This window comes from Sinocyclocheilus rhinocerous, unplaced genomic scaffold, assembly GCF_001515625.1.
Source record: "Sinocyclocheilus rhinocerous isolate Xijiao unplaced genomic scaffold, SAMN03320098_v1.1 scaffold567, whole genome shotgun sequence".
Classification (NCBI taxonomy): Eukaryota; Metazoa; Chordata; class Actinopteri; order Cypriniformes; family Cyprinidae; genus Sinocyclocheilus; species Sinocyclocheilus rhinocerous.
In genome coordinates, this window is record NW_015649134.1 from 703204 (window position 1) to 716401 (window position 13198).

Sequence of the window (13198 nt, forward strand, 5' to 3'; positions counted from 1 at the left end):
CAGCATCACGGTTGTCTGAACCAATGAGCATTAAACTGTGTCGTCATCCAGTCGTTTCCCATCATGCTTTTGATCAGCGCAGTCGGTGGAGAGCAACTGCGCTCGACTGCACAATCCGACACAGCCGCTTCGCCGTCGCCAGAGTTTTTTGGCGCAAGTCAGCATGACATCAGAGCAAGTCGGACGTAACTCGGACACTTATCTAACCGGCATGCATCTCGTGGTGATCACCGGTGATCGGTTCTGCGCGCTATCATATGTTTAATAATTAGCGTATATATTACGTTAAGCATCTGCTAAGTACTTAATGTGTGCTTGGCTTTATTATCTTATATTGAAACTTGAATTTGTTGTCATACTTTATAGTATATAACTTTTTTCTGTGGATGTTTCGATTAATTTTCGGATGCATGCTGTAAATGGATGGGCAAACTACCCCTTAAAAACCGTAAGGTAGCGCTACTCTGTTAAAAAATGTAAGCTCCGCCCCTCACTTCCGGTTCTGTGGCTGCGGTTCTGAAACTCCTGGTGCTGCGTGGTCTGCAGCTGGATACTATTGCAGTCGGTGGAGAGCAACTGCGCGCGACTGCGCAATCCAACACAGCCGCCTCTCCGGTTGCCAGAGTTTTTTGGCACAAGTCAGCATTACATCAGAGCAAGTCGGACGTAACTCGGACACTTTTCTAACCGGCATGCATCTCGCGGTGACCGGTTCTGCGCAGATTTTGCTCATCTCAAACAAGCCTAAAGAGTCGTCCGCTCTATTATGGCTCTCGCGGTACTTTGATGTCATACCCCGATCGTTCTGCGCAGCGCCGATGCATCTCGAACAAGCCTAGCGTTACGGTGCTCCTTCTGTCTCACGTATTGTGTTGTTCCTATTGGTCACTGAACATGTTCCGTCATAAACCTACGTCATCATTTCCGTTTCCGTATATTGAACTAGATGAATCTTGTAAGGATTTTATCCGCTTTTTGCGTTATTCCAGTGGTTTCAATGCACTTTTAAAATGCGTGGATAACAAACATCTCCCCCTTGAAAACAAAATGTAGAACATATTCGTGAAAGCCTACCAAGTGTTTGACAGCAAGGAGGTGTTTACGATGGCTGTGCTGTAACATCAGTGTGACTCAGGTTTGGTGCATTGCCTGGCGATGCGATGATATGCTGCTTGGATGGGGTTAGAAATGGAAAATCGTTGTGGGACGTCAAAACCTCAACACCTTGACTAACGACGATCGCAGGAAATCACTGATTATTTTCATCTGCTCTGGCTTGTGCATGACGACGTTCCTGTAAAATAAGAATTGTGGGTATGGAGGAGAGTACTGAGGAACTGAGGGAGGAGTGGACCTTGCTCCTCTGGACCACGGTTGCTGTTCTGGTCCCAGTGCTCATCACGCTGTGGTGCAGCTTCCAGCGTCCTAAACGCAAAGTTCAGCTGAAAGATCTGTTCCGAAAGAGCAAACACGGCTGGCACTACACAGATCTGTTCAACAAGCCCACCTACTGCTGCGTGTGTTCTCAGCCCATCCTGCAGGGGGCGTTCTGTGACTGCTGCGGCATATGTGCGGATGAGCAGTGCATACAGAGGGCAGATCGCATCCTCTCGTGTAAGGAGATCATGACACAGAGACAGACAGATGGGAGGTTTTACCATCAGTGGGTCAGGGGAAATGTGCCCCTCGCCAGCTACTGTGCCAAGTGCAAACAGCAATGCGGGACTCAACCTAAACTTTGCGACTATAGGTATTAAATAACCCTGAGCTTTCTTTCTTTCTTTCTTTCTTTCTTTCTTAGATGGATAGATATGAAAAACACAAATTATCCTCCTGGTGTAAAATAGGCTAGGCTACATCAGGATCTAGACCAGTTGTCATTCTAAACCATTTTGTCAGATATATTAAACTTGTACCACAATTTTGGACAAAAATTAATAACCACATTTGAAGAGAATATAAAAGGGAAATTAATAAAAGAAAAATATATTCATATTTCATATTTTAATCAATGTAGAAAACAACAACAACTGCACTTTCACCTGGTCAACTTTCAAGGTTTCAAATATTTTAAAGTTTAATGAATGGCTTTGTGAAAATAAATAAGAATCAATTTAAGTATTGAGGAGAGAACAAGGCAAACAAAACAAAACAAACAAAGCTTTCTAATTTGAACTTATTAAGTTGTGAAAGAAAATACAAATAAACAATCAAAAGGCTACCTGGACCATCTCTAACTATAAACAACAACAAAAACTATTTTGAAAAAAAAACTGATGCCTACCTTCCAAGAACTTTCATAGTTTTAACAATATTTACAAAAGTCAAATTCAAGTCATGTCAATATTTACAGTACAAGAAAATGTTAAAGAACAGACAAGTGTTTTTACATCTTAACTTACAGCAAAAAGGATGGCTAAACGGCAACAACTAGACACAGATCAATAGCAGCCGAGAGCACACTGAACAGAACTTAAAAGCGTCTGTTGAAATCCATTTTTGTTAAGGCTGCGGTGCTTAAAATGCATCACTGGCTGTTGAACAAACAGAGCAAACCAGAATCCTGTCCTCTTCTCGTGTGTTTAATCTTTCTAAAACATGGTTTGATTAAAGAGTCATTAATCCCTGTAATCCAGCTGTTATGTGTGATCCAGGACCAGGTCCTTCCACCTAAATCCTCAGTGTCAAAGGTAGCGCTAAACTGGTCCCAGATCAGCTTCTGCTGAGGCTCATAGCAAAACAAGTATTGCTTTAAAATCTTTTTAAAATAATTTGTACCATTTTTTTATTTTACGACTAATTAAGAAGATATTATCTGCAAGATAAGAATTCTTATTATGAGTTTTACTAGAGGGTTTGCAGTCAGTACAGTATCCATTTCAGTGTTTTACAACAAGCTATCAGTTCTAAGTGCTCTCACTCACATTTGCTGTTTTTATTTGGGAATATATAGGTGTGTATGGTGTCAGACCACAGTGCATGATGACTGCCTTTCTAGTCTGAATGATGATCTGTGTGATCTTGGAGAGTTCCGCTCTGTTATCATACCTCCATATTACCTCTATCAAGTCAACAAGCTCCGCCGAAGACACCCTGATGAGTACAGTAAGGTAAGGATCCATCCACAAACATATGTAAAAAAAAATTTACAACAGAGACAACAATATATATATACTGTATATATATATATATATATATATATATATATAGGGCACATGTGCTGTAAAGTCTTGTATTATGAGCAATGGCTTTTGTCATTCAATTTATTTTGTATTTCTGCTGTTAATGTGTTAGGTGGAAAGTTCAAGTTGTCTCCAAAGGAAACTATTTTCGTAAGCCAAAGGTCAGTACATACAATATACTGTATGATCGACCAGCAGGAGGATGTACCCCAGAATGCAAATGAAATTATTTGTATGCTAAGCAAATTTTAACATAACCAATTTATTAGCATAAAATCCCATGAAATACAGTATTAGTTAAATCAATCATGACACGTTCAATTCATGAAGACAAGAGATTAAGATTTTAGCTTAAGGTTGTTTTCTCTCCAGGTGTTGTCCATGAATAATTATTTCTCAGTGGGTCCTGATGCTCTCATGGCATTGAACTTCCATGCGCACAGAGAGAAAACGCCCTCCTTTTTCTCCAGCCGAATCATCAATAAGGTCTGTGGCATTGCCTGTCCATCATTTCATTTTTAATTTCAGAGGAAAATGAAATCGAAAGAGCATCTAAGATTGATAATGTGATAAACTGCATATTTCGATGTAAAAACGTTTATATCTGTAAAGCCATCTAATTTTCTTTATTTAACTTAAGTTTGCTTACAGTTTAATTGTTTCAAAATATTTTCTTCATTGTAAAGACTGTGTATAACTGAGAAAATGTCATGATTCTGCAGTTGATTTATACATCCACAACTATAAAAAAGGACCCTTTTATATTAAGTGTCTGTAACTACAATGTACTAAATCTGTAATTAATTTCTTTAGATACATCTATGCACTGTTGACCCTACCCCTACCCCTTAATCCACCCTTAAACCTAACCATACCACAGCCTGTCCATAATCTTAATTATGTCTCACCTCAGTAGCAGCAAAATTGTTTTGCAATAAAAGTTGCATAGTATCTAAAAAAAATTAAAAAAAACTATCTATCTACTAGCCTATTACACAATTTTTCTTGTATTCATGCACTGCTAGGTTTGTTAAAAACAGAAGTATTTTGTAAATTCATGGCTGATAATACTGACAATTGTCTTTTCTCACAGGCAGTGTACTTCCTCTATGGTACCAAAGATTGTTTAGTGCAAGAATGTAAAGATCTGGATAAGAGGATTGAGGTAAACATTTTAATTTGCTTATTGAGACAAGTGTTCTCAAGCAAAAGTGTTCTCTGATTGTTTCTCTTTGTTGTTGTCATCATATGATTAGCATGTTGTCTGGAAGTTTTAGCCTTGACATTAACTTCCTGTTTCATTACTGTGGTGTCTCAGTAATGATATAATGATGATTAATGCTGCTTCAGAACTCCATTAAAAAGAGATAATAGAAATGCATAATTACTTTGGCTCTTTTCAAATACTAAAGGCTGGAATTTGATATCCTCTGACTGGATGGAATCATAGTCTGAAGCTAAAAAAGCGGAGTCTGTGATTATCATACACTACATGATTTTTTATGAAATCTGTCAACTCAAATCTGCAGACTTGCTCTGACTTTCGGCAACTAGCGGCAACTTGTTTGGACTCTAAATCAGGAGAAAATTGTGGCAAGAATTGTGTAGTGTATTCCAGCCTTAAGAATCTATTGCTGCATACTTTCACGACATAGTATAAGTAGGCGAATTGGCACACAACAAACGGCTTCAAGAAACAGCTCTATATGGTTCCTTGTAGTTACTGACTCTTGGTGCTTATGTGAGAACAGGTTTTATTTTTTAAATGCACTGTAATTTCTGCACCGCTAGCAGCACCAGACAGAATTACAAACATGATTACTTTTCCAAATATTGCCTTATCTACCGTTGTTCATACAAACAGTATGACAGTATGACCCAATCCAAATGCCATGAGTTAGAGGCTGCTCAGTAGACCCAGCAATTACACTTGCTGCAGTGTTTACAATCTTCTAATCCACATTTTTTGTGCATAAACCTGAATTAGGAGGTATCTCGGTAGCACTTTATTTTACAGTCCTGTTCCGTGTGTACACAAAATGTACTTCTTATATCAATTATAATAACTAGGTAATAACTAAGTACTTACCCTGAACCTACCCCTAAACCTAACCTTAACCCATGTAGTTACCTTATACTACCCAGTATGTTCTTGGGTAAGTACACTGTAAGTACACGTACTGTAAAATAAAGTGTAACTGGTATCTCCACACATATGAAAGGTACTGCATGATTAGTTCTAATGCCCGTTAATGCTTAATTGTGCTTCTTTAGCTGGAGCTGGATGGAGAGCAAGTGAATTTGCCCAGTCTGGAGGGGATAATAGTGTGCAATATCGGCTACTGGGGCGGTGGCTGTAGACTGTGGGAGGGAATGGGAGATGAACCCTATCCTCCAACACGGTGAGAATCCAGATGCCACTCTGTTATACACTTTATATAATCTACTATACTATACTATACTATACTATACAGACTTATAGATTTGACTTTGTGAGAATAGGTTGAAATTAAATTAAACTTTATACCTGTGGATCTGGATCAGAGTAGGATGACCTTTGAAAATTAATGTTTTCTTTATGTCCTTTTTCTTTCTTCAGTGTGGATGATGGTTTATTAGAGGTGGTGGGGGTGTATGGTTCGTTCCACTGTGCACAGATCCAGGTGAAACTGGCCAATCCTGTGAGGCTGGGACAGGCACATACAATACGGGTGAGACATAAAAATGTTCTTTACTCATACAGCTTAAATGGTGCTGAAGTGTGAGTCACGGTTCAGCTCCATGGTGCTCAAAACACTACAACGTCTCCACTTTAGGGTGTGTCTATAGCAAGTTTGTTTAATATTTTTTTTCAGTACACAGTCCATATAATCATATATATGTCAATTTAATAAACTTGTTAACCAAGCCAGTCTATTCACAATGAAAGCATCAAAACTGCAATATTTAACATAATAACTACAAGGCATACAATATGTAAACAATATGATTTACGCACTAAATCCAGCAGAAACTTGAGCACAATCTGCATATTTTTAAATGTTCAAGACAGATGCTGCTCATTTGCATAAAGTTGAGTCTTTCTCAAGTTTTGTTTTCTCTTAGATGCTCAGTGTTTTTCACTGCTCCCATAGGAATTAATTGAAAACGCCAGACAAACTAAATACAGGTGCCCTCACAATCTTTAATCAAATACTTTAACATCCCCGCCCCCTTGCAATGACGTCTCTTCCCTTATCATGTGTCTACAGTGTCAGGTCTGGGCAATAAGGTTGTCCAAGAGCCAGACAAGTCTCAATGCTGTCCCTCCAGCAACTTGTCACTCACATGAAATGACTGCAGTAATTAGCAAGCAACAGCAATCCAACGAACCAATCAATTTCTGAAAGACAAATTCAAATCTCTCCGTACATTTTTCTCGTTCAAGAAGCAATTTCACTTGGACCACAATAGGGAAAAGACGGTTTCAATTTTTGTTTCATTCTAACTGCCTGTGCAGACCTCTATGCTGAATAATAACAATCCACAAATCGGTGCTAACGATATTAGATGAGAACAAATATTGAACTGAATTGAGCTGAATGATGACACAATTGTATTCTGTAGAGCTGCAATATAGCTGAATTTTGCAACATGTTCTGAACTGGATTGAATCAACATTGAACTGACTTGAGCTGAATAATGACACTGTTGCCTTCTGTAAAGCTACTTTTGATTTGATCTCAATTCATAATTTGATGAATTTTACAACATAAACATTGTTATTGAACTGAACGTCTCGGTTACGTATGTAACCCTCGTTCCCTGAAGGAGGGAACGGAGACGTCACGTCGGATGACCGACGAATTGGGATCTCATATATATATATATATATATATATATAGGGCACAGAGGCTGGTTTGTCATGAATTTACTGATTTTTTTAACATATAAATGCTAATCGGTCCAAAAACAGCTTTTGTTGAAACCAACGCTTAAAGTGTTTAAACCAGGGATTAAAATGGCTATTTATTTCTACTAATTTATTTCTATTAAGTTATTTTTTTTTTTTTAAATAATCTCTAGAGCTAGTTTAAATGTAGTGTAGTCATGTATATATATCCAATGTGTACTTGTACAACAGCTAACAATTTCTTCAAAATCTGCTATTTTGCCTGTAATATCATTAAATGTGTAATCAAAATATGAGATGAATGAAAATATGAGACCATTATGAGGGGAGGGAATGGGAGATGAACCCTATCCTCCAACACGGTGAGAATCCAGATGCCACTCTGTTATACACTTTATATAATCTACTATACTATACTATACTATACTATACAGACTTATAGATTTGACTTTGTGAGAATAGGTTGAAATTAAATTAAACTTTATACCTGTGGATCTGGATCAGAGTAGGATGACCTTTGAAAATTAATGTTTTCTTTATGTCCTTTTTCTTTCTTCAGTGTGGATGATGGTTTATTAGAGGTGGTGGGGGTGTATGGTTCGTTCCACTGTGCACAGATCCAGGTGAAACTGGCCAATCCTGTGAGGCTGGGACAGGCACATACAATACGGGTGAGACATAAAAATGTTCTTTACTCATACAGCTTAAATGGTGCTGAAGTGTGAGTCACGGTTCAGCTCCATGGTGCTCAAAACACTACAACGTCTCCACTTTAGGGTGTGTCTATAGCAAGTTTGTTTAATATTTTTTTTCAGTACACAGTCCATATAATCATATATATGTCAATTTAATAAACTTGTTAACCAAGCCAGTCTATTCACAATGAAAGCATCAAAACTGCAATATTTAACATAATAACTACAAGGCATACAATATGTAAACAATATGATTTACGCACTAAATCCAGCAGAAACTTGAGCACAATCTGCATATTTTTAAATGTTCAAGACAGATGCTGCTCATTTGCATAAAGTTGAGTCTTTCTCAAGTTTTGTTTTCTCTTAGATGCTCAGTGTTTTTCACTGCTCCCATAGGAATTAATTGAAAACGCCAGACAAACTAAATACAGGTGCCCTCACAATCTTTAATCAAATACTTTAACATCCCCGCCCCCTTGCAATGACGTCTCTTCCCTTATCATGTGTCTACAGTGTCAGGTCTGGGCAATAAGGTTGTCCAAGAGCCAGACAAGTCTCAATGCTGTCCCTCCAGCAACTTGTCACTCACATGAAATGACTGCAGTAATTAGCAAGCAACAGCAATCCAACGAACCAATCAATTTCTGAAAGACAAATTCAAATCTCTCCGTACATTTTTCTCGTTCAAGAAGCAATTTCACTTGGACCACAATAGGGAAAAGACGGTTTCAATTTTTGTTTCATTCTAACTGCCTGTGCAGACCTCTATGCTGAATAATAACAATCCACAAATCGGTGCTAACGATATTAGATGAGAACAAATATTGAACTGAATTGAGCTGAATGATGACACAATTGTATTCTGTAGAGCTGCAATATAGCTGAATTTTGCAACATGTTCTGAACTGGATTGAATCAACATTGAACTGACTTGAGCTGAATAATGACACTGTTGCCTTCTGTAAAGCTACTTTTGATTTGATCTCAATTCATAATTTGATGAATTTTACAACATAAACATTGTTATTGAACTGAACGTCTCGGTTACGTATGTAACCCTCGTTCCCTGAAGGAGGTGTATATATATCCAATGTGTACTTGTACAACAGCTAGCCATTCATTCAAAATCTGCTATTTTGCCTGTAATATCATTAAATGTGTAATCAAAATATGAGATGAATGAAAATATGAGACCATTATGAGATTTTTGGCTAATTCTGAGGGTAGGAAGCATTAAGTGTGTCCCATTTAACATACTTTTGTGCTGTTCTACATCATTGTATAGTGTAAGTTGTGAAATATGATCATTGTACTTGTTTTTACATATATGATATACAGTAGTGGTTACCATGTGAGAAAAAGTGACAATTTAAAGGAGAATGAATTTTATGTAGTTTTCCTTTTTCAAATGTATTTTAGGCGTTTACAAATGTAATTTATATTGTTGATACAAACACATTATATTCAAAGCAGAAATTGTATAGGTATTAACCAAAAAGCTGTGTAATAAATGACAGTCATATGTACTGAAATGATTGAATGAGAACAGAATCAAGTTCACACAGGATTTTTTTTTGTTTTTGCTGCACTGCTTTTTAATTGTTTTTATATGTAAAGGTGTTTTGGACTGACATCTTTGACTGTTGTAATGAGTTTCGTGACTTTTTCAGCATCTTGTGTATGAAAAAGTGCACCTTGCGTCTTGAGACACTGCATTATTTCCATTCTTTAACGCAGCATTTGTGTTTTTAAATGAAAAAGTGATAAAGGCTTTAAAATGAAAGGTATTTATAGATTAAACCAATATATTGCTTAAAATATGCATAAACATTTGAAAAAACACAGCTGTGAATAAATTACAAACAAAAAGAGTTTTGAAAAGTTGCAGTATAGAACCAAATCGTCCCTCAGGTCCTTTTCATCACTGAATCAATGCTTGCACTGTCCACTAAATGAATATAATGAAAATAACCTGATCGACTGTTTAATAGTTAATTGTTTTTTTTTTTGTTGCATGCAGCTTGCTGCAGGGTGTGGGAGTGGCTGGACTCCGGTTCTGGTCTTGGCAAACACAAGAAGTGGCAACAACATGGGGGAAGTTTTGCTGGGAGAATTTCGTACCCTCCTGAACCCCATGCAGGTGCCATTTAACTCTGTGCTTACATTTACATATTCAGCCAGTCTCTCTCTGTTTCCATACACTCTTGTCTCTTTTTATTTTGTTTGAATGATCACATTCTTCTTACTAACTAATGGTTTAACAAAATAGTTTAGTTATTTCGTTTTTTTTTTTTTTCCCCTTCCAGGTGTTTGATCTCTCCGAGCTGCCCCCCTCTAAAGCCCTGCAGCTGTGTACTCTTCTGCCCCCAGGCAGCGTGCATGTTCTGGTGTGTGGGGGAGATGGCACAGTAGGCTGGGTTCTGGATGCCATTGATACCATGAAGCTGAAGGTGAGAGCTGTAGCCGAATAGTTGAGTGGACTTGAAAACGTGATAGATTATATTAAAAGTCAGGATGTAAACCAAGCATATTTTTTCCCATGTGGCCTGGCTAGTAGGATGTGTATAGAATGAAATAACACCACAAATGTGAATATAAGCATCACATAATGACATCATTATGTGATGCTTATATTTTTACATTTGCGGCATTATTTCATTAAAAAAAGTAATTTGTTGTTTCTTGGGTTATTAGAATATTGTTTGTGTTTGTCGCTCTCTCATTCTGTATAGGGTCAGGATCAGTTTATCCCTCTTGTGACGATCCTGCCGTTGGGAACAGGAAATGATTTAGCAAACTCTTTAGGGTGGGGAGCAGGATATGCTGGAGAGATTCCAGTAGAACAGGTGCTCAGGAATGTTCTAGAGGCTGAGGTAGTCAAAATGGACAGGTAAGACCCTGGCTGTGCTGTAAAGGCTTGTATTATGAGGAATGGCTTTTGTCATTCAATTTATTTTGTATTTCTGCTGTTAATGTGTTAGGTGGAAAGTTCAAGTTGTCTCCAAAGGAAACTATTTTCGTAAGCCAAAGGTCAGTACATACAATATACTGTATGATCGACCAGCAGGAGGATGTACCCCAGAATGCCGACGTGACGTCGAGAGTGACCGACTGAAAGGGAACTGAACCAACACTAAACTGAATTGAGCTGAATAATGACACTATTGTCTTTAGAGCTTCTTTAAAGCAGAATTTAAAAAAAAATTCTCATGTTTGAAGAAGTTTGCGTCATTGATTCTTTTATTTTCCTGTTTAATACTGTCAAGCTGCTTTTAAATAATATGTGTTGTATAAAGCACTATATAAACAAAGATGAATCTTTATTTATTCTTTATCCTTTGCTTTTTTTTGTGGTAGCTGGTGTTGAAGAGTTCTCGGATGCCAATGCAGGTGGATGGAGAGCCATGGGCGCAGGGTCCATGCACCATCACCATTACCCATAAGACCCAGGCCCTCATGCTGTACCACAGTGCAGAACAGACAGATGATGATGACTCCAGCGCCTCAGAGGGTGAAGAACGCTCAGCCGATCACATTGACACAACTAGCAACACACAGGAAACAGTGACAGAGTCTTAGTAAGGCTGTAATCACTCTCTCTGTGCTATTTCCACCTCAGAAAGTAGCACAGCATGAAAGGAAGACACCCTGATGTGATAAATGTCTGATGCCATAAACGTAAATGTACATAATGTGCATGTGCTGCTCTAGTAATAACATCTGCAGTGGTTATTTCTGAGTTAAAAAGCCCCTTCTCTCTCAAGCACATCTTGTGGACAGTTTGTTCTCAAATTGTCCACAAGATGTCTATCTCTGACATTGGTTTTGTAGATTTGCGTGCATAATTTTTTATTTATTTTTCCTGCCAGGGAGTGCTACCCGGAAGCTCTAAGAAGTGGCTCAGGTTTTAGCCATTTAGTCCACAATGGAATCATATTCAGTTGTTAGCAGAGCTCAGGCAATCATAAAAAAGAGAATTCAGTCCAGTGGAGAATGTTACAAACAAAGCTGCTTAGACACCAATGTTTTGCACTGATCTTAAGTGCCATAGGTCTGTGAAAATACAACTCGCTGCAGAAATCTTGTATTTGAGTTGTATAAATTAAGCTGTGAAAATTTTTTATTTAGGACATTATGTTTTGTTTCACCTTTGCACTGCTTGAATCTAGAGTAGATTGTGAATGGACTTGCCATTGATATCTTATTATTTTGCAACTATTCAACTTGTGTTATTGTTTTTGTTTATGAAATAGCAGTAAAATGTTTCAGAGCACTGGATTAAGATACATTCTTTATTTTGCTGTTTGCATACGCTGATCATCAGGCATTTTTATTGTGTTTTATTCATTGTTCATTTTCTCCACTTTTCCATAGAGATTTGTTATGTTTTTATGCATCCTGCTTGAGTAAAATTTACTTTGCCTAGAATATATCCACCCTAATAGGCTTTCTGAGTATTTTCTTTAGTCCCACTCTTCCAAGTCTTTCTGCTTTCAGTGCGATTGTAGCAAAAGAACGGCAATGTTCTTGAAAAACTAAGCCAGGATAGAAAAGAAAAACAGCTTTAGGAGTGGTATGTGTCATACATTTCATATAGTCACATCTATGGCTTTCCTATTGGAAAAGCACTCAAGCACATGCCATTCTCTCCCTGAACTAGTGTCACTAGGTTTTGCTGATGTAATGCCTCTGAGCAGTTTATAATGTGGTTTAGTTCATTTCATAGTTAATTTCATGGTCAGAGTGATTTTTACTGAAAAAATCTTACAGATTGTTAAGAGAACTGTAATCTAAATGACAGCCATTTTTCATGCATAATTGTGAAGGAGATTTAGGTACATTTTTTGGAAGCTAAAAGGTTAACAAGAGTGTTACCAAAATATTCAAGATACAGTATTGTTGTAGAATTTTTTCTTCTTAAATCAAGAACACGCAACACAGCTAGAGACTTTTAAAGTCTTTTAAATTTTTATTCTTGCAAGAAGGTCAGGCAATACAGCAGTGAGCACCGCCATATGTGTGACAAAAATAAGTGAGCATGCAGCTCTACTTTTATACACTTTGGCCCATTGTTTTCCCAATGGTCGTCTCCTTAATACCATATATAGCTAAGAAAGCGTGATAAACACTTGATATGTCTCATTCCTCGTGTAGCGTCTTCCCGAAATTCAAGATGGTATCCTGTTTTTCCTAAGCAAGTGAGAACAAGCAGGTCATTGTGACATCTCCTCATATTCAGACCACACAGACCTCACACGTGAACACTCATATAGCGTTTCATAATATCAAAGCAATATTTTAGTTAATATATGAAGTAAATATGGATATAATTGATTAATTGAAATTTTCCCTTCCAGTATATATTATTTTTTCTCAGCAGTCTGAATATTTCCCTGTTAAATTATCTTCATCAGTTGTATAACAAA

The 13198-nt window shown here is 37.5% G+C and overlaps 1 protein-coding gene across 1 annotated transcript; it reads left to right on the forward strand.

Annotated features, from left to right (window-relative positions):
* Positions 1-942: 942 nt before the first annotated feature.
* On the forward strand, positions 943-12421 carry LOC107710266 (diacylglycerol kinase epsilon). Its single transcript, XM_016514994.1, has 9 exons — positions 943-1750; positions 2954-3110; positions 3243-3247; positions 3295-3343; positions 3555-3668; positions 4276-4347; positions 5457-5584; positions 5782-5893; positions 11130-12421. The coding sequence occupies exons 1-9, from the start codon at positions 1317-1319 to the stop codon at positions 11349-11351; spliced, it is 1293 nt and encodes a 430-aa protein (XP_016370480.1). The 5' UTR covers positions 943-1316; the 3' UTR covers positions 11352-12421.
* Positions 12422-13198: the final 777 nt, after the last annotated feature.

Bases quoted from the DNA above. Each gene is read 5' to 3' on its own strand.
- LOC107710266 (XM_016514994.1), top strand. From the start codon at position 1,317: ATGGAGGAGAGTACTGAGGAACTGAGGGAGGAGTGGACCTTGCTCCTC. The intron at 5,585-5,781 runs GTGAGAATCCAG...TTCTTTCTTCAG, and splicing joins GAACCCTATCCTCCAACACG to TGTGGATGATGGTTTATTAG. The intron at 5,894-11,129 runs GTGAGACATAAA...TTTTTGTGGTAG, and splicing joins GACAGGCACATACAATACGG to CTGGTGTTGAAGAGTTCTCG.